The 27,324-nt window shown below is 49.1% G+C and overlaps 1 protein-coding gene across 4 annotated transcripts in view; it reads left to right on the forward strand.

Annotated features, from left to right (window-relative positions):
* Window positions 1-27,324, forward strand: part of ATXN7 (ataxin 7) — a 320,951-nt gene that overhangs the window by 104,438 nt on the left and 189,189 nt on the right. For 3 of the 4 annotated variants that reach the window (XM_063940909.1, XM_063940908.1, XM_063940911.1), the window contains 2 exons: window positions 14,446-14,631; window positions 14,735-14,797. In XM_063940909.1, coding sequence (XP_063796979.1) covers window positions 14,454-14,631; window positions 14,735-14,797 — 241 coding nt within the window. In that variant the 5' untranslated portion in view covers window positions 14,446-14,453. Of the gene's footprint in view, window positions 1-14,122; window positions 14,282-14,445; window positions 14,632-14,734; window positions 14,798-27,324 lie in introns of those variants that run through there. The other variant, XM_063940910.1, reaches the window with a different exon arrangement.

Consider the following 27,324-nt stretch of genomic DNA (forward strand, 5'->3'; position numbering starts at 1 on the left):
GATGAGCTGACAGATCAATTTGATAATATAGATAAGGATACTATATTCCTAACTTTAGCCCATATTAAAGACGCAGTCTTATTTATGAGGGATGCTCAAAGGGACATTGGATTGCTAGCTTCTAGGGCCAATGCCATGTCTGTCTCAGCGAGAAGATCCTTATGGACTCGCCAATGGACGGGTGATGCGGATTCCAAAAAACATATGGAAGTACTACCCTATAAGGGTGATGTATTGTTTGGGGATGGGCTGGCGGACCTGGTTTCCACAGCTACAGCAGGTAAATTTTTTACCATATATTCCCCAACAGCAAAAGAAAGTAACACCCTATCAGATGCAGTCCTTTCGGTCGCACAAGTCCAGAAGAGGTCAGGGATCCTCTTTCTTAGCCAGAGGTAAGGGCAGAGGCAAGAGAGCACCTGCTTCGGCAGGTGCCCAGGAACAAAAGTCCTCCCCGGCTGCTCCAAAACCCACAGCATGACGCTGGGGCTCCCCTAAGGGAGTCCGCACCGGTGGGGGCACGTCTTCGACTTTTCAGGCAGGCATGGGTCAGTTCGGACCTGAATCCCTGGGTGTTGGAAATAGTTTCCCAGGGTTACAAATTGGAATTCGAGGAGGTGCCCCCGCGCCGATTTGCCCTACCAGCTTCCACATCGGAAAGGGATATAGTGTTAGCTGCAATTCAAACGCTGTGTATACAGCAAGTGGTAATCAAGGTTCCCCTGCACCAGCAGGGAAGAGGTTACTACTCAACCCTATTTGTGGTCCCGAAACCGGACGGTTCGGTCAGACCTATTTTGAATCTGAAATCCCTAAACCTGTACATAAAAAAATTCAAATTCAAATGGAATCTCTCAGGGCGATAATAGCCAACATGGAGGAGGGGGAGTTTATGGTGTCTTTGGACATAAAGGATGCGTACCTTCATGTCCCCATGTATGCCCCCCATCATGAATACCTGAGATTCGCTGCACAGGATTGTCATTACCAATTTCAGACGTTGCCGTTTGGACTCTCCACGGCCCTGAGGATTTTCACCAAGATAATGGCGGAAATGATGGTGGTCCTGCGCAAGCATGGAGTCACAATTATCGCATACTTGGACGATCTCCTGATAAAAGCGAGTTCAAGGGACAAATTGCTGAGCAGTGTGGCGCTCTCTCTGAGAGTGCTCCAGAACCACAGTTGGATTCTAAATCTACCGAAGTCACAGTTGATTCCGACAACTCGACTACCGTTCCTAGGTATGATACTGGATACGGAACAAATGAAGATCTTCCTCCCAATAGAGAAAGCCCAAGACATCCAGAACATGGTCAGAGACCTACTAAAACCGAAAAGGGTTTCAGTTCACCAATGCACTCGAGTTCTGGGGAAAATGGTGGCGGCCTACGAGGCCATTCCCTTCGGAAGGTTCCATGCAAGGACTTTTCAATGGGACCTTCTGGACAAGTGGTCCGGGTCCCATCTGCACTTACATCGGAAAATAACTCTGTCCCCAGGGACCAGAGTGTCCCTCTTGTGGTGGTTGCAAAGTGCTCACCTCCTGGAGGGTCGCAGGTTCGGAATTCAGGATTGGATCCTGGTTACCACGGACGCGAGCCTCCGAGGTTGGGGAGCGGTCACACAGGGAAAAAATTTTCAGGGTCTTTGGTCAGACCAGGAGTCTTGTCTACACATCAATGTGTTGGAACTCAGGGCCATTTACAACGGCCTTCGACAAGCGGAGAGTTTTCTTCAAAACCTACCGGTTCTGATTCAATCAGACAATGTCACAGCAGTGGCTCATGTGAACCGCCAAGGCGGGACAAGAAGCAGAGTCGCGATGGCGGAAGCCACAAGGATCCTTCGCTGGGCGGAAAATCATGTAAGCGCTCTGTCGGCTGTCTTCATTCCGGGAGTGGACAACTGGGAAGCAGACTTCCTCAGCAGACACTGTATAAAAAATAATTTTTAAGGGAAAACTCCTGGTGCGCAAAGCAGCCTCTACCGGGGTTGCACTCAAAGGGCGACTCCCCCACCCCCACAATATACCAACAACAAAAGATTTATGTGCAACCCAAAACTGGCAAATGGCGCTATAAAGACACATATATAACTCAAGAATAAGTGTCACAATGGTTGATATCAGAATATAAAATAGTGACAACAAAATGAATGACACTACTCCTATTTACGTTCCTGTAGTGCAGTCGAAATCCAGCATGTCATAACATCCCTTGGATATCTCTATCCGTTTCTGTCAGTTTTTCCGTCAGATCAAGGGTCTCAGTCGTAGCAATCAGAAGGTCTGAGAACCTGAATAAGTTCTCAAACAGGTGTAATGTATATTCCAGACAGCCTCCCGGGAAAAGGTCCACTGGAACCCGGTATTCAGTTCCTCCCTGAAACAATGCGGGGACTCACAGATGCTGTACCACCAACGCGTTTCAGACCCCTTCTGGGTCCTTTGTCAAGGTTGAAGTGTCTCCTCAGCAGACACGATCACGATCTCCATCCAGGAGAGTGTGGACTTCATCAAGAAGTCTTTGCAGACGTAACACGTCTTTGGGGAACTCCTCAAATAGACATGATGGCGTCACGCCTCAACAAAAACTTCGGAGGTATTGCGCCAGGTCTCGGGACCCTCAGGCTGTAGCAGTAGACGCTCTGGTAACACCGTGGGTGTTCAAATCGGTCTACGTGTTTCCTCCTCTTCCTCTCATCACAAAAGTGTTGAGGATCATTAGACGAAGAAGAGTACAGACGATACTCGTTGTCCCAGACTGGCCTCGAAGGGCCTGGTACTCGGATCTACAAGAGATGCTCACAGGAGATCCCTGGCCTCTTCCTCTGAGGGAAGACCTGTTGCAGCAGGGGCCCTGTGTATTTAAAGACTTACCGCGGTTACGTTTGACGGCATGGCGGTTGAACGCCGAATCCTTGCAAAAAAGGGGATTCCGGAAGAGGTCATCCCTACTTTCATAAAGGATAGGAAGGAGGTGACGATAAAACATTATCACCGTATCTGGCGAAAGTATGTGTCTTGGTGTGAGACCAAGAATGCACCTACGGAAGATTTTCATCTGGGTCGTCTTCTCCACTTTCTACAGACAGGAGTGGATATGGGCCTGAAATTAGGCTCTGTTAAGGTACAGATTTCGGCCCTCTCGATTTTCTTTCAGAAGGAATTGGCTTCTCTTCCAGAAGTCCAGACGTTTGTAAAGGGAGTGCTGCACATCTAGACCCCTTTTGTGCCTGCACATCCAGGCCCATATCCATATCCTGAACGTGGTGTTGCAGTTCCTAAAATCACACTGGTTTGAACCGCTTAACAAGGTTGAGTTGAAATTTCTAACCTGGAAGGTGGTCATGTTGTTGGCCTTAGCATCAGCAAGGCGAGTGTCAGAATTGGCGGCTTTGTCACACAAGAGCCCCTACTTGATTTTTCATGTGGATCGAGCTGAATTGAGGACACGTCCGCAATTTTTGCCTAAAGTGGTTTCTTCGTTCCATATGAATCAACCTATTGTGGTGCCTGTGGCTACAAGTAACCTGGAGGATTCCAGATCCCTGGACGTAGTCAGGGCCTTAAAAATGTATGTAGCCAGGACGGCTAGAATAAGGAAAACAGAGGCTCTGTTTGTCCTGTATGCGGCCACTAAGATTGGCGCTCCTGCTTCGAAGCAGACTATTGCTCGCTGGATCTGTAATACGATTCAGCAGGCTCACTCTACGGCTGGATTGCCGGTACCAAATTCGGTTAAGGCCCATTCCACTAGGAAGGTGGGCTCTTCTTGGGCGGCTGCCCGAGGCATCTCGGCTTTGCAACTTTGCCAAGCGGCGACTTGGTCGGGGTCAAACACTTTTGCTAAATTCTACAGGTTTGATACCCTGGCTGATGAGGACCTAGCGTTTGCTCAGTCGGTGCTGCAGAGTCATACGCACTCTCCCGCCCGATTGGATGCTTTGGTATAAACCCCATGGTCCTTACGGAGTCCCCAGCATCCTCTAGGACGTAAGAGAAAATAAGATTTTAAACCTACCGGTAAATCTATTTCTCCTAGTCCGTAGAGGATGCTGGGCGCCCGTCCCAATGCGGAAACTCTTCAAGACTTGTATATAGTTGTTGCTTACATAAGGGTTATGTTACAGTTGACATCGGTCTTGGACCGTTACTGTTGTCTGTTCATACTGTTAACTTGTTATGTATGTTCCAGGTTACATGGTATGATTGGTGTGGGCTGGTATGAAACTTGCCCTTGGATTGCTAAATCCTGCCTTCTATTGTCCATCTCCTCTGGGCACAGTTCTCTAACTGAGGTCTGGAGGAGGGGCATAGAGGGAGGAGCCAGTGCACACCCATAGTCAAAGTTCTTTTTAGGTGCCCTATCTCCAGCGGAGCCCGTCTATACCCCATGGTCCTTACGGAGTCCCCAGCATCCTCTACGGACTAGGAGAAATAGATTTACCGGTAGGTTTAAAATCTTATTTTTTATATATATATACACACAATATGTTGACTAAAATAGCCTATGTGTGTATGGTCTGTATATGTTTTATATTTACTGAAGTGACAGGCCGATTAGTCTGTGTGTAACATGTATTTATTATGTACTTTCTGCCTGATTAAGTAGGAAGTACAGTTCCAAGGTCCCATAGACAAACATGTCACATACAGGTGTAGTATGTTATACCGACGCTTGGGAACCCGGCGCCGGGATCCTGACAGCCGGCATGCAGGCAGCGGGGTGAGCGCAAAAGAGCCCCTTGCAGACTCGCCACGTTGTGGGCACGGTGGCGCACTACGCTATTTATTCTCCTTCCAGGGGTGTCTTGGACACCCCAAAAGGGAGAATAGTTGTCGTATGCCGGCTGTCGGGTTTTCCGGTGTTGGTATGGTGAGCGCCGGGATCCCGACAGCCGATGTATCAAATGCCTCCTGTCACATACTGTATGTTCATGATGCAGATATAATTTAATGGTGACATGTGTGGGTAGGCCCTATAGAGGGGAGGTATTTGATATGCCGGCTGTCGGGATCCCGGCGCTCACCATACCGACGCCGGAATCCCAACAGCCGACATCTACAGATGAAACTCAGAAAATTAGATTATCGTGCAAAAGTTCATTTATTTCAGTAATTCAACTTAAAAGGTGAAACTAATATATAGACTCATTACATGCAAAGTGAGATATTTCAAGCCTTTGGGGTATATTCAATTGAAGTAGAAAACTGCCGTCTGTCGAATCGTGATTCGACCCATTCAATATTTTCGACAAGTCGATGAATTCGACTTGTCTAAAAGCACGTGGATTGGCGGAATAGCTGCAGATCCACGTGCTTGTGCTGAAAACGGGGCCAAAACCGACAGGTTTTGGCCCCCTTCTCGACCATCTCAGTCCGACATCAAAAGATGTCGGACTGAGATGCGGACCCAGAGGAGGGGAGGAGGGAGAGCCGCAGGGAGACGGGGGACTGCCGCGGGCAGCCAGAGGAGATCAGCGCTACAGCACAGCGCTGCAGCAGGATGTCACACAGCCACGCCGCTCACGGCAGCGTCCACCCGGCTTCAGCAAGCTTGCTGGAGCCGGGTGGACACTGCCGTGAGGTTGGGCGGCTGTGTGACATCCTTCTGCAAGCGCTACTGTAGCGCTGATCTCCTCTGGCTGCCGGCGGCTGTCCCCCGCTGGTCTCCCCGCGGCTCCCCCACCCCCTCTCCTCCTCTGGGTCACTCATCTCAATTCGACTTGAAAAAGTCGAATTGAGATGAGGTTTGAATAGGGGTTGTCGGATCCATTCCGACAAATGCATGTCGGAATGGATCTGACTTCAATTGAATATACCCCTGAATCTGTTATAATTTTGATGATTGTGGCTTACAGCTTAAGAAAACCCCAAATACAAAATCTCATAAAATTAGAATATTACATAAAATCAATGAAAAAAAAGGATTTTAAATATAGAAATGTTGGCCCTCTGAAAAGTATAATCATGCATATGTACTCAGTACTTGGTTTGGGCCCCTTTTTGTATGAATTACTGCCTCAATGCGGCCTGGCGTGGATTCTATCAGCCTGTGGCACCGCTGAGGTGTTATGGAAGACCAGGATGATTCAATAGCGGCCTTCAGCTCTCCTGCATTGTTTGGTCTCATGTCTCTCATCTTTCTCTTGGCAATGCCCCATAGATTCTCTATGGGGTTCAGGTCAGGCGAGTTTGCTGGCCAGTCCAGCACAGAAATCCCACGGTCATTGAGCCAGGTTTTGGTACTTTTGGCAGTGTGAGCATGTGCCAAGTCCTGCTGATGGAAAATGAAGTCAGCATCTCCATCTCTTGTCAAGCCGCTCCTGAACAACAAACAATGTCAGAAGCGTCTTACCTGGGCTAAAAAAAAAAAAGAACTGGTCTGTTGCTCAGTGGTCCATAGTCCTCCTTTCTGATGAGAGCAAATTTTGCATCTCATTTGGAAACCAAGGTCCCAGAGTATGGAGGAAGAATGGAGAGGCACACAATCCAAGATGTTTGAAGTCCAGTGTGAAATTTCCACAGTCTGTGTTAATTTGGGGAGCCATGGCATCTGCTACTGTTGGTCCACTGTGTTTTATTAAGTCCATAGTCAACGCAGCTGTCTACCAGGACATTTTAGAGCACTTCATGGTTCCTTCAGCACACAAGCTTTATGGAGATGCTGACTTCATTTTCCAGCAGGACTTGGCACCTTCCCACACTGCCAAAAGTACCAAAACCTGGTTCAATGGCCATGGGATTTCTGTGCTGGATTGGCCAGCAAACTTGCCTGACCTGAACCCCATAGAGAATCTATGGGGCATTGCCAGAGAAAGATGAGAGAAATGAGACCGAACAATGCAGAAGAGCTGAAGGCCGCTATTGAATCATCCTGGTCTTCCATAACACCTCAGCAGTGCCACAGGCTGATAGAATCCATATCATGCCGCATTGAACCCACTGCCTGCATGCCGGCGGTCGGGATCCCGGCGCCGGTATAACATACTACACCCCCCATAGAGTAATGTGTCACACTGTATGTAGAAGATGCAGTGACGTGTGTGAGCTGGCTCTGTAGTATAACATGACACACACAGGGCAGAATGTAATGCTGCCCGAGTTCAGCAGCCATGTGGTATGCCAGCAAAACCTAATTTCTCTGACGTCCTAGTGGATGCTGGGACTCCGTAAGGACCATGGGGAATAGCGGCTCCGCAGGAGACAGGGCACAAAATAAAAGCTTAAGGATCAGGTGGTGTGCACTGGCTCCTCCCCCTATGACCCTCCTCCAAGCCTCAGTTAGAATTTTGTGCCCGGCCGAGAAGGGTGCAATCTAGGTGGCTCTCCTGAGCTGCTTAGAATAAAAGTTTAGTTTAGGTTTTTTTATTTTCAGTGAGTCCTGCTGGCAACAGGCTCACTGCATCGTGGGACTAAGGGGAGAAGAAGCGAACTCACCTGCGTGCAGAGTGGATTGGGCTTCTTAGGCTACTGGACATTAGCTCCAGAGGGACGATCACAGGTACAGCCTGGATGGGTCACCGGAGCCGCGCCGCCGTCCCCCTTACAGAGCCAGAAGAGATGAAGAGGTCCGGTGAAATCGGCGGCAGAAGACATCCTGTCTTCAGACTAAGGTAGCGCACAGCACCGCAGCTGTGCGCCATTGCTCTCAGCACACTTCACACTCCGGTCACTGAGGGTGCAGGGCGCTGGGGGGGAGCGCCCTGAGACGCAATATAACAGTATATACCTTAGGTGGCAAAAAGAATACATCACATATAGCTCCTGGGCTATATGGATGTATTTTAACCCCTGCCATTTTTACACAAAAAAGCGGGAGATAAGGACGTCGTGAAGGGGCGGAGCCTATCTCCTCAGCACACAAGCGCCATTTTCCCTCACAGCTCCGCTGGAAGGACGGCTCCCTGACTCTCCCCTGCAGTCCTGCTTCAGAATCAGGGTAAAAAAGAGAAGGGGGGGCATTTTTGGCAGCAAATAACGATAATAACAGCAGCTATAAGGGAATAACACTTATATAAGGTTATCCCTGTATATATATAGCGCTGGGTGTGTGCTGGCAGACTCTCCCTCTGTCTCTCCAAAGGGCTAAGTGGGGTCCTGTCCTCTATCAGAGCATTCCCGGTGTGTGTGCTGTGTGTCGGTACGCGTGTGTCGACATGTATGAGGAGGAAAATGATGTGGAGGCGGAGCAGTTGCCTGTGTTGGTGATGTCACCCCCTAGGGAGTCGACACCTGACTTGATGATTGTATTTAAACAATTAAGTGATAATGTCAGCAATTTGCAAAAAACTGTTGACGACATGAGACAGCCGGCAAATCAATTAGTGCCTGTCCAGGCGTCTCAGACACCGTCAGGGGCGCTAAAACGCCCGTTACCTCAGTGGGTCGACACAGACCCTGACACAGATACTGAGTCTAGTGTCGACGGTGACGAGACAAACGTAATGTCCAGTAGGGCCACACGTTACATGATCACGGCAATGAAAGAGGCATTGAACCTTTCTGACACTACAAGTACCACAAAGCAGGGTATTATGTGGGGTGTGAAAAAACTACCAATAGTTTTTCCTGAGTCAGAGGAAATAAATGAGGTGTGTGATAAAGCGTGGGTTTCCCCCGATAAAAAACAGCTAATTTCTAATAAATTATTAGCATTATATCCCTTCCCGCCAGAGGTTAGGGCACGGTGGGAAACACCCCCTAGGGTAGATAAGGCGCTCACACGTTTATCTAAACAAGTAGCGTTACCGTCTCCTGATACGGCCACCCTCAAAGAACCAGCTGATAGAAGGCTGGAAAATATCCTAAAAAGTATATACACACATACTGGTGTTATACTGCGACCAGCAATCGCCTCAGCCTGGATGTGCAGTGCTGGAGTCGCATGGTCGGATTCCCTGACTGAGAATATTGATACCCTGGATAGGGACAATATTTTGTTAACTATAGAACATTTAAAGGATGCATTGCTATATATGCGTGATGCACAGAGGGATATTTGCACCCTGGCATCAAGAGTAAGTGCTATGTCCATCTCTGCCAGAAGAGCGTTATGGACGCGACAGTGGTCAGGGGATGCGGATTCCAAACGGCACATGGAAGTATTGCCGTATAAAGGGGAGGAGTTATTTGGGGCTGGTCTATCGGACCTGGTGGCCACGGCAACGGCTGGGAAATCCACCTTTTTACCCCAGGTCACTTCACATCAGCAGAAAAAGACACCGTCTTTTCAAACTCAGTCCTTTCGTTCCCATAAGTACAAGCGAGCAAAAGGCCACTCCTTTCTGCCCCGGGGCAGAGGAAGAGGAAAAAGACTGCACCATGCAGCCGCTTCCCAGGAGCAGAAGCCCTCCCCTGCTTCTGCCAAGTCTTCAGCATGACGCTGGGGCTTTACAAGCAGACTCAGATATGGTGGGGGCCCGTCTCAAGAATTTCAACGCGCAGTGGGCTTACTCGCAAGTGGATCCCTGGATTCTACAGGTAGTATCGCAGGGGTACAAACTGGAATTCGAGGCGTTTCCCCCTCGTCGGTTCCTGAAGTCTGCTTTACCAAAGTCTCCCTCCGACAGGGAGGCAGTTTTGGAAGCCATTCACAAGCTGTATTCCCAGCAGGTGATAATCAAGGTACCCCTCCTGCAACAGGGAAAGGGGTATTATTCCACGCTGTTTGTGGTACCGAAGCCGGACGGCTCGGTGAGACCAATTTTAAATCTGAAATCCTTGAACACTTACATAAAAAGGTTCAAATTCAAGATGGAGTCACTCAGAGCAGTGATAGCGAACCTGGAAGAAGGGGACTATATGGTGTCTCTGGACATCAAAGATGCTTATCTCCACGTCCCAATATACCCTTCTCACCAAGGGTACCTCAGGTTTGTAGTACAAAACTGTCATTATCAGTTTCAGACGCTGCCGTTTGGATTGTCCACGGCACCTCGGGTCTTTACCAAGGTAATGGCCGAAATGATGATTCTTCTACGAAGAAAAGGCATTTTAATTATCCCTTACTTGGACGATCTCCTGATAAGGGCAAGATCCAGGGAACAGTTAGAAGTCGGAGTAGCACTATCTCAGGTAGTGTTACGTCAGCACGGGTGGATTCTAAATATTCCAAAATCGCAGCTGATTCCAACGACACGTCTACTGTTCCTAGGAATGATTCTGGACACAGTCCAGAAGAAGGTGTTTCTCCCGGAGGAGAAGGCCAGGGAGTTATCCGAGCTAGTCAGGAACCTCCTAAAACCAGGCCAGGTCTCAGTGCATCAGTGCACGAGGGTCCTGGGAAAAATGGTGGCTTCTTACGAAGCGATTCCATTCGGAAGATTCCATGCAAGAACGTTTCAGTGGGATCTACTGGACAAATGGTCCGGATCGCATCTGCAGATGCATCAGCGGATAACCCTGTCGCCAAGGACAAGGGTGTCTCTCCTGTGGTGGCTGCAGAGTGCTCATCTACTAGAGGGCCGCAGATTTGGCATTCAGGATTGGATCCTGGTAACCACGGATGCCAGCCTGAGAGGCTGGGGAGCAGTCACACAGGGAAGGAATTTCCAGGGCTTTTGGTCAAGCATGGAAACATCTCTTCATATAAACATTCTGGAACTAAGGGCCATTTACAATGCCCTAAGTCAAGCAAAACCTCTGCTTCGGGGTCAGGCGGTGTTGATCCAATCGGACAACATCACGTCAGTCGCCCACGTAAACAGACAGGGCGGCACGAGAAGCAGGAGGGCAATGGCAGAAGCTGCAGGGATTCTTCGCTGGGCGGAAAATCATGTGATAGCACTGTCGGCAGTGTTCATTCCGGGAGTGGACAACTGGGAAGCAGACTTCCTCAGCAGACACGACCTTCACCCGGGAGAGTGGGGACTTCACCCAGAAGTCTTCCACCTGATTGTAAACCGTTGGGAAAAACCAAAGGTGGACATGATGGCGTCACGTCTAAACAAAAAACTGGACAGATATTGCGCCAGGTCGAGGGACCCTCAGGCAATAGCGGTGGACGCTCTGGTGGCGCCGTGGGTGTACCAGTCAGTGTATGTGTTCCCTCCTCTGCCTCTCATACCAAAAGTACTGAGAATCATAAGAAGGAGAGGAGTAAGAACTATACTCGTGGTTCCGGATTGGCCAAGAAGGACTTGGTACCCGGAACTTCAAGAGATGCTCACGGACGAACCGTGGCCTCTACCTCTAAGAAAGGACCTGCTACTGCAGGGGCCTTGTCTGTTCCAAGACTTACCGCGGCTGCGTTTGACGGCATGGCGGTTGAACGCCGGATCCTGAGGGAAAAAGGCATTCCAGAAGAAGTCATCCCTACTCTGGTCAAAGCCAGGAAGGACGTAACCGCAAAACATTATCACCGCATTTGGCGTAAATATGTTGCGTGGTGTGAGGCCAAGAAGGCCCCTACAGAGGAATTTCAACTGGGTCGTTTCCTTCATTTCCTGCAAACAGGACTGTCTATGGGCCTAAAATTAGGGTCCATTAAGGTTCAAATTTCGGCCCTGTCGATTTTCTTCCAGAAAGAACTGGCTTCAGTACCTGAAGTTCAGACATTTGTAAAAGGGGTGCTGCACATACAGCCTCCTTTTGTGCCTCCAGTGGCACCTTGGGATCTCAATGTTGTGTTGAGTTTTCTAAAGTCACATTGGTTTGAACCACTTTCCACTGTGGACTTAAAATATCTCACATGGAAGGTGTCGATGCTGTTAGCCTTGGCTTCAGCCAGGCGTGTGTCAGAATTGGCGGCTTTATCATATAAAAGCCCTTACTTAATTTTTCATTCTGACGGGGCGGAATTGAGGACTCGTCCTCAATTTCTACCTAAGGTGGTTTCTGCATTTCACATGAACCAACCTATTGTGGTACCTGCGGCTACCAGGGACTTAGAGGACTCTAAGTTGCTTGACGTTGTCAGGGCCTTGAAAATATATGTTTCCAGGACGGCTGGAGTCAGAAAATCTGACTCGCTGTTTATCCTGTATGCACCCAACAAGCTGGGTGCTCCTGCTTCAAAGCAGACGATTGCTCGTTGGATTTGTAGTACAATTCAGCTTGCACATTCTGTGGCAGGATTGCCACAGCCAAAATCAGTAAAAGCCCATTCCACAAGGAAAGTGGGCTCATCTTGGGCGGCTGCCCGAGGGGTCTCGGCTTTACAACTTTGCCGAGCAGCTACTTGGTCAGGGGCAAACACGTTTGCTAAATTCTACAAATTTGATACCCTGGCTGAGGAGGACCTGGAGTTCTCTCATTCGGTGCTGCAGAGTCATCCGCACTCTCCCGCCCGTTTGGGAGCTTTGGTATAATCCCCATGGTCCTTACGGAGTCCCAGCATCCACTAGGACGTCAGAGAAAATAAGATTTTACTTACCGATAAATCTATTTCTCGTAGTCCGTAGTGGATGCTGGGCGCCCATCCCTAGTGCGGATTGTCTGCAATACTTGTATATAGTTATTGTTACAAAAATTCGGGTTATTATTGTTGTGAGCCATCTTTTCAGAGGCTCCTTTGCGTTTATCATACTGTTAACTGGGTTCAGATCACAAGTTGTACGGTGTGATTGGTGTGGCTGGTATGAGTCTTACCCGGGATTCAATATCCTTCCTTATTATGTACGCTCGTCCGGGCACAGTATCCTAACTGAGGCTTGGAGGAGGGTCATAGGGGGAGGAGCCAGTGCACACCACCTGATCCTTAAGCTTTTATTTTGTGCCCTGTCTCCTGCGGAGCCGCTATTCCCCATGGTCCTTATGGAGTCCCAGCATCCACTACGGACTACGAGAAATAGATTTATCGGTAAGTAAAATCTTATATTTTTTTTTAAAGGGGCAATCACTTACAAGGCATGGTTTTGCCTTGTAAGTGATTGCCACTTTAAAAAAAAACGTCCAAGTTCTTTTGGCATTCTGCATGGCCGCCGTTACATCCTGCCCCCAGTGTATGTACATGATGCAGTGACGTGTGTGAGCTGGCCCCGTAGTATAACATGACACACACAGTGTATGTACATGATGTAGTGACGTGTGAGACCTGGCCCCGTAGTATAACATGACACACAGTGTATGTACATGATGCAGTGACGTGTGTGAGCTGGCCCCGTAGTATAACATGACACACACACAGTGTATGTACATAATGCAGTGACGTCTGTGAGCTGGCCCCGTAGTATAACATGACACACACAGTGTATGTACATGATACAGGGACATGTGTGGCAGCTGGCTCCGTAGTATAACATGGCACACACAGTGTATGTACATGATGTAGTGACGTGTGTGAGCTGGCCCCGTAGTATAACATGACACACACAGTGTATGTACATGATGCAGGGACATGTGTGGCAGCTGGCCCCGTAGTATAACATGACACACACAGTGTATGTACATGATGCAGGGACATGTGTGGCAGCTGGCTCCGTAGTATAACATGGCACACACAGTGTATGTATATGATGTAGTGACGTGTGTGAGCTGGCCCCGTAGTATAACATGACACACACAGTGTATGTACATGATGCAGGGATATGTGTGGCAGCTGGCCCCGTAGTATAACATGACACACACAGAGTATGTACATGATGCAGGGACATGTGTGGCAGCTGGCCCCGTAGTATAACATGACACCCACAGTGTATGTACATGATGCAGGGACATGTGTGGCAGCAGGCTCCGTAGTATAACATGGCACACACAGTGTATGTATATGATGTAGTGACGTGTGTGAGCTGGCCCCGTAGTATAACATGACACACACAGTGTATGTACATGATGCAGGGATATGTGTGGCAGCTGGCCCCGTAGTATAACATGGCACACACAGTGTATGTGTATGATGTAGTGACGTGTGTGAGCTGGCCCCGTAGTATAACATGACACACACAGTGTATGTACATGATGCAGGGACATGTGTGGCAGCTGGCTCCGTAGTATAACATGGCACACACAGTGTATGTACATGATGCAGGGACATGTGTGTGAGCTGGCCCCGTAGTATAACATAACACGCAGTGTATGTACATGATGCAGGGACATGTGTGTGAGCTGTCAGCTGGTCTCGCGGATGCCTCCTCCTCCTCCCATGTGTGTGTGCGGGAAGTTCCTGTCAGGGGAGGGCGGGGGCTGGGAGGGACGAGCCGGGTAAAGGAAGACCTGTAATTCCGCTCTGGCCTCCGGAATCCCCGGCAGGGTCACTCGGGGGATATTGGGCGCCGTGATGACGCGCTGTAGCCCCCTGGGGGCCGAAAGCCTGACCTAACATCCGGGACTGCGCGGGTAATTGGGGACAGGTGGGGTGGTGTGGCAGGGGGGGGGGGTCACTTTATGTCGCCCACACAGGCAGTAGAGCTGTACACACGTGTTTAACCCCTTGGAGGGCGGGACAGGCGGGCGCCCGGGCCCCTCCCCCTCCCGCTCACCACTTTCTTCTTACATTGTAGCGGAAAGAATGTCTGAGCGGCCGGAGGATGACGTCAGAGCCGGGGAGCAGCGCAGAGCGGGGGCCCGGCGGCGGCAGCAGCAGCAAGGGGACAGCAGGGCGATGGCGGCCCTGCCCAGCCCAGGGGCCATGCTGGGGCAGTCTTGGGTCAGCTGGCTGGACGCCGCCAGGCTGCACGGGGGTGACGGTAAGTGTGTCTGGTTGGCTGGTGTAGGGGGGACACTCGGGGATCCTGACTAATGCTCTCCTCTCTCTCTCTCTCTCTCTCTCTCTCTCTCTCACACACACAGAGCCGGAGGAAACTTCCAAGGAGAGTGACCAGAAGAGAGAAGCCATGAGACTCAGCAGGGAAGGTGAGTGAGGGCTGCTAGCCACCTGTGCTGCTGCTGCTCAGGGATATCCTGAACACATGGAGTGCTGGGGGAGGGAGGAGGGGCTCACTGCTCAGCTTATCCAAGAAATCCTGTCTGCTGCTGAATGGTAAACTACTGTCCAATCAGAGGCGGATGAGCTAGCATGTGACCCAGTGCAGAACACCTTGTGCACTTACTGTTGTGGGGAAGGTTGATCAGCATACACATATATACACATATACACGTTCATATATACATATACACCAGTAACATATATACACGCAAACACACATACACGTCCCAGCCACTTTCAGTTTCTGATACCACTTTAGTTTCCATTGGTTGTGACTTTTGTGCTGGTGTGTTGGGAGAAGCTGCCAGGGCAATGGTATTTCTGCAACGCCATGCTTTACATATTGCTTACTTTATATTACTGTGTGTATGTCTGAATCTTACCTCCGCTGCAGTGTTTTGTTCTGTTTTTATTGTTTCTTTGTAAATAACAGTCCTCTCTTTATGGCACATTTTTGTTAATTTACTACAATACAATACTTTATAAAGTTTAGGATTATGGCCCAAACGCATTAAGCCTTAACAAGAGATAAAGGGGTAAATGTATCATCTGTCATTATGGGGGAGAAGCAGTGTCAGAGCATGTTGTGTGCTATACCACTTCTCCCCCATGTGACTGTGCCAGTATGCGGTACAGGACAGGGGCGTGGGGACAGCACACTGATATGAGGGGGCGATGTATATAAACAGTTGGAATCGCACCTGCGGCTATCTATTTCGACAGCTACTGGTGGCGATGCCCTATTTTCACAGCAGGCGCAGAGTTGTCCCTGGCTGTGGCAGGTGCCAGCTCTGGACTGCACAGGGGATCTCACGCGAGTAGCGAGATCCCGCACATGCGCAGAGGAGCCGGCTGGGCAGGGAGACAGCGCGTCAGCTCTGAGGTGATACGCTGTGTGCTCAGGGGGGACATCGCCAGAGGGGGAAATTTTCATCTTGTCAGTGTCTCTTCCCTCATTACTGAGGCAAAGCAGGGAAGTGTTATAGCGGCATAATCTGTGCCGCTATAACACATTTACTCCCAAAGAGTGATAAATGACCAGCCAATCAGCTTCCTAACTGCCATGTGACAAATGATATGAGCTGGTTATGTATCACTCTTTATCCGTCTCCACTCCATACATACATTCCCTGTGAATTACAGTATCCCAACAGAGATAATTTTCCTATGACGTGCAAGGGCAATTTTGGTGTTGTTGGTTGACTCATACTTCAGATTGTCTTAAAAGCACTTGTCGGACATTGCCTGGAATTGAATTAACCTCTTTTAGGGGCATATTCAATTAGACGCTAGGTTTAACACACAGCTAATTGTCAGTCCAGACTTATTCAGTTGGGTTCTGCATCCCTGCACGTAACAAGACTTTTTTCCTCACAGCCTCAGGAGCGGGTTCAGTATGATTTGCCGATGAACGGGATGCCGGCTGTCAGTATACCGACAGCGGCATTCCGTCCATCAGAATCCCAATAGACCCCCATTAATCCCCCTTACCCTCACCATTTCCCTACTGTAACCCTCCCTTGTCGGTGCCTGACCCTCCCCGCCTGTCTTGTTGCCTAACCCTCCTTTCCCCGCTGCCTAAACCCCCGCGTCCCGCTGTGAGGAAGATCGGGTAACTGGCTGTCGGTGATGTGACACCGGCATCCCGAGCGCTGTCGGTATGTAGACGCTGGCATTGCATCCTCCCTCGGGAACCCGGCGTCGGTATATTGATCGCCGGGATCCCATCCGTCGGGAAGCTAACTTCTTCCCTTGGGAGCTGTGAGGAGCAATTTAAGGTAAAGGCATCTGCTGTGGTTTAACACATAGATTCTAGCATTTAATGCAGAATATATGGTCACCGTACGGGGAAAATGCAGAATAATTGAATAGCTCCTGTCATTAAACTGACCTTTTCCGCGTGTTAACCATGTGGCTAATTGGATATGTAGCGTAGAATCTATGGAGATAATTCACTTTTGAGCTATGTGCCACCTCAGTGTTTGGCAGCACACATCTTAGAATTAAAGTAACTCAATTACTAGTTTTCCTACACACCTCTATGGGATGTAAGGGGAAAATGAGCAGTGTTGGTGACCATGAGGTACCAGTGCCCTTAAGGGTCATATATGTAAGGGAATAATTTAATTTTCATAAATTAGTGGTTAAATGGACTCTGCTTGGCCAGGCGTGTGTGGCTAAGCTGTACAGGGTATGATGATTCATTCTCCGATCCAGGTGGGCAGACCAAGGCCCCCAAGTCTGGCAGACAGCATTTCTGATAGTTATTCAGTGTGCCTGGTAATCACCAGATTAATTACAATTTGTGTATATTATATTATATGGCATATCACTAGTTTTTGGGCTTTCGCACGGCCATCATGCAATCTGTTATATCAAAGCACAAGTTTTACGATGTACTTTAACAGGTCATCTCCCCCTATGTTTACAAGCGGTTTTAGCTAGGGTAGAATGTCTGTTACCCATCCTAGGGGTCTGACGCCGTATTAGAGATGGAGACATTATTTTTTGGGGATGTTCTTGTCACTGTTATTGGTTTGCTGATGTGCTTCAGTTGAGCGGACTCCTTTGTTATCAGTGGTGGTGTTAGAAGTTAAGTATTTATTCACCATTTGAAACCTGCTTTACAACATAAGTAAATTAGTAAATGTCCCTTAGCTTCAGTCTTCCTCCTGTTCAGAGCCACAATTGTTTTCACAGAATGGGGCAAAACTGGTGGGAGGTTTGTGGGTCATGGTGGTCCCTACTGCTATCTCAGCCTCTCTATATTGGAATGAATTTGCTCTGTAAAAATAGCTTGCTTTTTATTTGAATTAGATTGCTGTGTGTGCATATATACCAAATATGGCAATTTCTTGTTTTTCAAACACATTTTATTTATTGAAGCAAGTAATAAAATACAAAGTGAATGGTAGTGAAAGGTGAATGTGTAGGTGCAATACACCATCACAGGAAAGATTAACCATAAAACCACAGACACCTAAATTAAGATAGAATATGAATAACATTGGCCCTCATTCCGAGTTGATCGCTCACTAGCTACTTTTAGTAGCCGTGCAAACGCATAGTCGCCGCCGATGGGGGAGTATATTTGCGCTTTGCAAGAGTGCGTACGCCTGTGCAGCCGAGCGGTACAAAAACATTTTGTGCAAAACAAGACCAGCCCTGTAGTTACTTATTCTGTGCGATGATTGCTGCGACGAAGGTCCCGGAATTGACGTTGGATACACGCCCTGCAAACGCCTGGACACGCCTGCGTTTTTCCAAACACTCCCAGAAAACGGTCAGTTGACACCCACATACGCCCTCTTCCTGTCATTCTCCTTGCGGTCGGCTGTGCGAATGGAGTCGTCGCTAGAAGCAATGCTAAACACGATGCTCTTTGTACCCGTACACCACACAAGCGCATTGCGGCCCATACGCATGTGTAGTTTTGCTGTTTTTAAAAAAAAAAATGATCGCTACGCAGCGAACAACGGCAGCTAGTGATCAACTCGGAATGAGGGCCATAGTACCAGACAGTGAGGGTCATTCAGGTACGGTTGTTCTTCCTACTCCTGTTGAAATGATTTGCTGTATGCAGTTGCGATTATATGCTAATATGGACAGAAGCTGACATGTGCAAAAGGACGCCCACTGCAATCACAACATTTGCGTCCGGTGCCACGATTGCAGAAACATCGCTAACTTTGTCACACATTGGGTGGCCATGCAGAGTCTGAGTGTCTCTGAAGACGCGCAGGCTGAGCTGCTCTCCTGGGATGCACAAGCCTCTCCAGTGACAAGTGTGATCACAGCAGCTAATATATGCACGCCCAGAAAACGCTGTACAACGGTTATGACACTACTGCGTTCACATGACCACTCCCCGTTACCACCCCCAAACTCTGACTTCCTGTCACTCACTTTGCGACTGAAATCTCACTTGTGACGTGTGCGCACTGCGGGGCATACACAGTTCGAAAACATCGACCGATATGCATACAACCCAGCTTTGGGTCCGCACCTGAATTACCCCCAAAATGTATAGTAAAAATCTCAAACAAGACCTACCAAAGAAATTCACAAAAGTGTTCGAGATGGGCAGATTGGGCCCAGAAGTATTTTGGATATCGGATTTTTCCATATTTTGGAATAATTGCATACCATAATGAGATATCCTGACGATGGGACCTAAGTCTAAGCACAGAATGCATTTGTTTCATATACACCTTATACACACAGCCTGAAGGTAATTGTTGCTAACGTTTTTAATAACTTTGTGCATTAAACAAAGTGTGTGTACATTCACACAATTCATTTATGTATCATATACACCTTATACACACAGCCTGAAGGTCACTGAATACAATATTTTTAATAGCTTTGTGTATTAAACAAAGTTTCTGTACATTGAGCCATCAGAAAACAAAGGTTTCACTATCTCACTCCAAAAAATCCGTATTTCAGAATATTTGGATATGGGATACTCAAATAAATAAATATAAATAAATATATATATATATATATATATATATATATATATATATATATATATATATATATATACATACATACATACGTTCTCTTAAACAAATTCATACTCTTTCAGTGGTGTTCCCCTTTAGTATCCAAGCAGTGGCTCTTTTTGGATTGCCTGTTACATGCATTGCCTGTTTGTGCTTGTCATTTCCAGTATGAGGTGCAAAGCTTTCTCCTAGTGGAAGCCAAGTCTGGGCAGTACTTACATACTGGCACAGGCTAAAGAGGTGTAATTAATGGGCACTTACTTGAATAGACTCGAGCAGCAGCCCATCCGATTAGCTACCGCAAGCTGCAGCCCTCACATAGAGAGCTCAGTAACCTATCAATATCTGTGATGTTTAATTCTAGAAGTGTTGCCGTTCCTCCTCTTGCTGCTGCTCCTACAGAAAAAGGAAAAAATGCAGGTGTACACTCTAAATCAGGGGTGGGGAACCTCCGGCCCGCGGGCCGTATGCGGGCCGTATACGGCCCGCGAAGCCGTTTGGTCCGGCCCACCAGCTTGTGTCAGTGAGACACGCTGCGCTCAGTCCGGCGGCAGCGTGTCTCAGCTGTCAGAACAGGGAGGAGAGCGCCGCTGTCGGGTGGGAGCGGCGGCGTGTAGTACTTCAAACGAGCCGCCGGTCCGTGAGCCAATCAGGAGCCGCGGCTGCCGGTCCACGAGCTCTGATTGGCTCTCGAACCGGCGGCTGGTTTGAAGTACTACACGCCGCCGCTCCCACCCGATAGCCGCGCTCTCCTCCGTGTCCCACGGTAAGCAGCACGGAGGGGAGGGCATCTGTATACCTGGCACCGTGGGGGCATCTGTAGAACTGGCACTGTGAAGGGCATTTGTATACCTGGCACTGTGGGGGCATCTGTATACCTGGCACTGTGGGGGCATCTGTATACCTGGCACTGTGGGGACATCTGTATACCTGGCACTGTGGGGACATCTGTATACCTGGCACTGTGAGGGGCATTTGTATACCTGGCACTGTGAGGGGCATTTGTATACCTGGCACTGTGGGGGCATCTGTATACCTGGCAGTGTGGGGGCATCTGTATACCTGGCAGTGTGGGGGCATCTGTATACCTGGCACTGTGAGGGGCATTTGTATACCTGGCACTGTGGGGGCATCTGTATACCTGGCACTGTGAGGGGCATCTGTATACCTGGCACTGTGGGGGGCATTTGTATACCTGGCACTGTGGGGGGCATTTGTATACCTGGCACTGTGGGGGGCATTTGTATACCTGGCACTGTGGGGGGCATTTGTATACCTGGCACTGTGGGGGCATCTGTATAACTGGCACTCTGAGGGGCATTTGTATACCTGGCACTGTGGGGACATCTGTATACCTGGCACTGTGAGGGGCATCTGTATACCTGGCACTGTGGGGGCATCTGTATACCTGGCACTGTGGGGGCATCTGTATACCTGGCACTGTGGGGACATCTGTATACCTGGCACGGTGAGGGGCATTTGTATACCTGGCACTGTGAGGGGCATTTGTATACCTGGCACTGTGGGGGGCATTTGTATACCTGGCACTGTGGGGGGCATTTGTATACCTGGCACTGTGGGGGGCATTTGTATACCTGGCACTGTGGGGACATCTGTATAACTGGCACTGTGAGGGGCATTTGCATACCTGGCACTGTGGGGGCATCTGTATACCTGGCACTGTGGGGGCATCTGTATACCTGCACTATGGGGGCATCTGTATACCTGCACTGTGGGGGCATCTGTATACCTGGCACTGTGGGGGCATCTGTATACCTGGCACTCTGGGGGCATTTGTATACCTGGCACTGTGAGGGGCATTTGTATACCTGGCACTGTGAGGGGCATTTGTATACCTGGCACTGTGGGGGCAATTGTGGATCTGGCACCGCACTATTGGGGGCATATGTGTATCACATCCCATTTTAACTGGCCACACCCATTTTGTTGGCGCGCGCGCGCCTCCGGCGCGCACACACAGTACCTCTAAGTGGCAGACCTACTGGGGGGCAGGGTAATTTTTTAAGTTGAGAATTTTTGTATGGCCCCTGAAGGATTTTATAAATATCCAAATGGCCCTCAGTAGAAAAAAGGTTCCCCACCCCTGCTCTAAGTACTAAGAACATAAGTAATCAGAACAATTCTAATAAACTCTGCAATTTAATGTGGAGTAAAACTGAGGCTCTTAGCATAATTTTTGGCCCAAAAATACGGGCCTACCTACCACAGCCATGTGACCTCACCACGTGGGTCCCTAACATTCCTAATGTTCAGGTCCAGAGCATGGGAACCCCCGGACAGGCACAACTTAACCGCTGCAGGGCATCGCACTGGTAAGAAGTAGCAATTGAAGTGTTAGAAAGTGTTACACTAATTAGAAGTAGCAGCTGACTGCAAGAAGTGTTACACAGGTGAGAAGTGGTAATTATGGTGTTAAAAAGTGTTACATAAGTAAAAAGCAATTAAAGTACTAAAAATTTGCATTCAGTATTACAATAATGATGCCCCACAACAGCCCAGCCACACTAACGCAGGGTGCCCCATGCCAGAACCATATCCTAATACTGACATATTATGTAAATTTATCCAGGACTTAACATTCATAGTGCCTATTCCAATATGTGGGATCCCCCCCCCCCATATGCTACACCTTTATACAAGTAACTGCAGGCATTATAGGGGTGCGGACTATTGTAAAACAGTGGAAAGAAATAATGACATTTTGGACCTGTTTTCCACTCGACTGGCCTAGATGCACACTTAAAACTGTGTAATGTTTTATTAAAAATATTTCCCGGATATTGCAGAAGGCGGTTGTTAGGCCGCAGACTTCAGTTGATGTAGCTTTATTTATCAAGAGATTGTGTTGTCCGAAACCCATGTACAATCTAGTTATCATCTAAGGTACTGTATACTGTAGAATATCTTATTGCTAAGTATATAGTCTGTTTACACACACTCAGGAGGTTCTGCCCTATGTAATATGTAGTAATAGCTAAACATATGCTGGGCTGACAGGCATTTTATCTGACAGCCTCAGACGCTGCGGATGTCAGGGACATACACCGTGAGATCTCTCACAGTATAAGGCACCCGATATCGACACTCCGTCCCCGGGGAGGAGACATTTCCCCATTCCTTCACATGTAAAGGAACAGGGGAAATGTCCGTCGGTCAGCCATGGCAGGGCATACACTGCCCAATGCGGCCGACATGACGCTTACAAAATATCGAATCGGAGGGACATGCTGGACGAACTGGCATGCCTAACCAGTGGATATTTTCGGATCGGTCACCCATATACACACTGCAGTTATTTGGGCGATCTGCGGATATCGGGCAGAATAGCCAGATACTGTATTTGTGGTGTGTGTGCCTAGCAGTAGATGGAGAAGTATCTTGTAGGCTGTGCATACAAGCAGTATTTATTTTAGCTGCTCCTTTGTACCTTCTGCCCACTGGATGGAGGCGATCCATCACATACTGTAGATGCCATTAATCTCGATGGTGAAAGTTGGTCCACACAGCCGTCTCTGCAAGGTGGATGATGGAGGAAACATTCCATATTCCACTTCCCGCTTATCAGATCCACCATCTGCTTTATGATAGCTTTGTGCACTGTTACAACTTTTTTATTGAGACTGGCTACACACCTAAAGATTATCTTTCCAACCAGCCAAGCATTAAGGGGTATATTCAATTGAAGTCGAAAAGGCTGCCGTGTGTCGAAAAGACGGCAGTTTTCAACTTTTTTAGGTCGGAAGGGGTTCCGACCTATTCAATATAACCCCAAATTTTTCGACAAGTCGATGAATTCGACTTGTCGAAAAGCACGTTGATCGGCGGAATAGCTGCCGATCCATGTGCTTGCCTTTTCGACTATCTCAGTTCGACTTTAAAAAAGTCGAAGTGAGATGGGAAGAGACGACGCGGGGACGGGGAGAGTCGAGGCGGGTACGGGGAGAGCAGCGCTGGAGGATGTCACAGCCGCCTCTCACAGCAGCGTCCACCCGGCTCCAGCAAGCGAGACCTCGCTTGCTGGAGCCGGGTGGACGCGGCCGTGAGCGGCGGCTGTGATGCAGGGAGAGGCAGAGAGACTGGGGGACGAGGGAGAGCCGCGGGCAGACGGGGGAGAGCAGCGCTACAGCAGCGGTTATATAGCCGCTGCTGTAGCGCTGATTCTCCCCGTCTGCCCGCGGCTCTCCCCCATCTCCCTTCCCGCATCTCAATTCGACTCTTTTAAAAGTCGAATTGAGATGTCATTGAATAGCCCAGGTCGGATCCATTCCGACAAATGAATGTCAGAATGGATCAGACTTCAATTGAATATACCCCTAAATCTGGTTATGTACAGGAGTAAATGACAATCAGACGTTTGTTGCCAAACCCTGTTACACAGATGTATGCGGACAAGTTATTTAAATCTATTTGATATAACCAATTTGCCCATTTTCCAGCTTTTGGGAGCAAATGGTCCATTGTTATTTACCAGTTTTTCTTACGTCCTAGAGGATACTGGGATTCCATTTAGTACTATGGAATATAGTCGGGGCCATGGGCACTTTAAGAATTTGATAGTGTGGGCTGGCTCCTTCCTTTATGCCCCTCCTACCAGACTCAGTTTAGAAAATGTGCCCGGAGGACCCAGTCACGCTTATGGAAGCTCCTGAAGAGTTTTCTGCATTTATTTTATATGTTTATTTTCAGGCAGGGCTGGTTGGCACCAGCCTGCCTGCTTCGTGGGGCTTGGGGGCGGCGGGGGGTGTAACGGGCCAACCTCTTGAAGGGTTAATGGTCCCGTTCCCTGCTGACATTTTAAGCACCAGATTACCTCAGCCAGTATAAAAAAAATAGCGGGAAGACTGCGCGCCATTGAAGGGGCAGGGCCTTCACTATGAGCGGATCCAGCAGCTCACCAGCGCCATTTCCCCTCTGCAGTGGACACAGACGCTGACTGATAGGGGAGCGCAGCTCCTCCGGAGCGACTCCAGATTACCTCAGCGGTACCAGGGGGTCATAGCAGGGGGGGGAGCGATTATTAGTGTACTATTTCCCTATCAGGGTACTTAGTCTGCGACCCGGCTAAGCTTGGCATTAACAATAAGGGCGCGGTGGGAGCTGGCTCCAAATAACTGTCTCCCTAAAGGGCTCTTTGTGGGTTAATTGTGCTTAACCTTTTCCTGTGTGTTTGTGTGCTGTTTCTTGTACAGCGGAGTGTTCCTCTTCACCATGGGGCTCACTACTGGGTACTCAGGGCAGTGCACCTTCCCAGAATAGCGGTCCTGAACCGGAGTGGGTTAATTCCATTAAGGGAATGATCTCAAACATTTCTACAAAACTATTCCGCAATGAGAAAGAGACGCAATACTTAAGACAGACTGTGGATGAGTTTATGAATAGAGACTCAGTCCCCAAACCAGCGTCTCAATTCCCTACCATTTGTCCGCAAAAACGTCTCTGTCCCATATCCTGCAGTCTGACTTTGACGGGTCAGACGTGGAGGAGGGTGAGGTGGATTTGGAGTGGGAGGATGCTACTCTGTCACAGGAAATAGAGGCTCTTATAGAGACTATCAGAGATGTTCTGCAAATTCCTGATAAGGTGGCAGAGGAGTGTGAGGAATCTTATTTTAATGTAAAAAAAAGTCCTCGGTCACTTTTCCTGCGTCAAAGGAATTTAATACCCTGTTTGAAGAACCATGGGTTAATCCTGATAAGAAATTTCAAATCCCTAAAAGGTTGCTCTCGTCTTTTCCTTTTCCTCTGGAGGATAGGAAAAAATGGGAAAATCCATCGATAGTGGACGCAGCAGTCTCTAGGCTAGGGGTGGGCAAAATACGGCCCGCGGGCCGGATGCGGCCCGCAAACTGATCCTGTCCGGCCCACTGCCTCCCACCAGCGAGCAATGACAAGCGGCCCGAACGGCTGAGCTGCTTGTCATTGCTCTGAGCTGCAGTACCTCCAAGCTGCCGGCGGCGCCTCTCTCCCCTGCTGCTGCGTTGTAGCAGCCTCCTCCCTCCTCCAGAGTCCCCAGTGACAACGGCTGGGTTCACCCGAAAAGGGGTGGAGCTACGTGCCGGGAAGGGGCTACACAGGAGCTCAGGGGGCGGGGCTACACGGGACAAGAGCCAGACTTGTACAGAATAGATCCATCCTTCCTGCCCCTGCCAGATAGATCAGTAAAGTTAATGGGAAAAGTGAGTGAGAAAGAAAGGGGTGTGTGTGTGTGATAGTGTGCGTATATTTGTGTGTGCGGGCAGTGGCGTCAGTCTGTTTTTAGGTTTGGGGGAGAGATCTTTAGCTCTCGCTGTACCAACCCCTCCCGTGTTCTGTCACCATGTCACCCCCGTGCTCTGTCACTGTGTCACACCCCCCGTGTTCTGTCACCGTGTCACCCCCCCCCCCCCCGTGTTCTGTCACCGTGTCACCCCCCCCCCCCCCCGTATTCTGTCACCGTGTCACCCCCCCCCCGTGTTCTGTCACCGTGTCACCCCCCCGTGTTCTGTCACCGTGTCACCCCCCCCCCCGTGTTCTGTCACCGTGTCCCCCCCCCCCCCCGTGTTCTGTCACCGTGTCCCCCCCCCCCCCCCCGTGTTCTGTCACCGTGTCACACCCACCGTGTTCTGTCACCGTGTCACACCCACCGTGTTCTGTCACTGTCACCCCCCCTCCCCGTGTTCTGTCACTGTGTCACTCCTTTCCCCAGGGGCCATAAGACACTGGATAATTTGCTTGCTGCACAATAATTATCCTAAATAAAATGTTAATGTGAAAAAGGGGGCTCTACCTGCTGTAATGTGTAAAAGGGGCTCTACCTTCCATACTGTGTAAAAGGGGCTCTATCTGGTGTAATGTGTGTAAGTGGCGCTGTGTGGCGCAATTTGAATAATGGAGACTATTGTGCAGCCTAATATGAATCTGTATTATTTTTTGCCCACACCCCTTCCACATGAAGCACATCCCTATATTTTTGGAAAGTGGGGGGAGCTGCTATTTTGTATGTGGCCCTCGGATACTGACAGGAAATGTCAAGTGACCCCTCAGCTGAAATAATTGCCCACCCCTGCTCTAGGCTGTCAAGAAAAATTGTATTGCCTGTCCCTGGTGCAGCCTCCCTAAAAGATACGGCTGATCGTAAAATTGAGACTACACTGAAATCATTGTACACAGCTGCTGGGGTGGGCCAGAGACCCACTATTGCATGTGTGTGGATCACAAAAGCCTTTGCTAAATGGTCAGGTAACCTAATTGGGTTAGATTCCTTGTCTAGGGGGGATGTTGTTTTACTCCTGCAGCATATGCAGGACTCTGCGTACTTTATGGTGGAAGCCATAAACGAGATTGGTTTGCTTAATGCACGCACCACCGCTATGGCAGTGTCAGCACGCAGGGGCTTGTGGCTACGCCAGTGGACTGCTGATGCGGACTACAGAAAAGGCATGGATGGCCTACCATTCACAGGAGAGGTCTTGTTTGGAGACAAACTAGACAAATGGATCTCCAAAGCTACTGCGGGTATGTCTACGTATCTTCCTTCCGCAGCTCCCCCAGCCAGGAAAGCTTATTCAGCTTCAAATTTACAGTCCTTTCGGGCTGCCAAGTTTAAGGGAAAATCCAGAGGTGCTTGTACGGCCTCCAGAGGCGCAAGAGGTATACCACGCAAACCAGCAACTGCAGGTGCTCAGGAACAGAGCTCAGGCTCTGCTTCCTCAAAGCCTTCAGCATGAAGGTGGTCCACGATGCCTGGAGGACTGTCAGGTGGGAGCCCGACTAAAATTCTTCAGTCACATCTGGTCAAGTTCGTGCCGGGATCCCTTGGTCATAGATCTTATTTCCCAGGGCTACAGACTGGAGTTCCAAGAGCTCCCACCTCACAGATTCTTCAAATCATGCTTACCAGCTTCACAAGAGGCAAGTATAACTTTATAGCAGGCCATCCAAAAACTG

The sequence above is a fragment of the Pseudophryne corroboree genome, chromosome 9, assembly GCF_028390025.1.
Source record: "Pseudophryne corroboree isolate aPseCor3 chromosome 9, aPseCor3.hap2, whole genome shotgun sequence".
NCBI lineage: Eukaryota > Metazoa > Chordata > Amphibia > Anura > Myobatrachidae > Pseudophryne > Pseudophryne corroboree.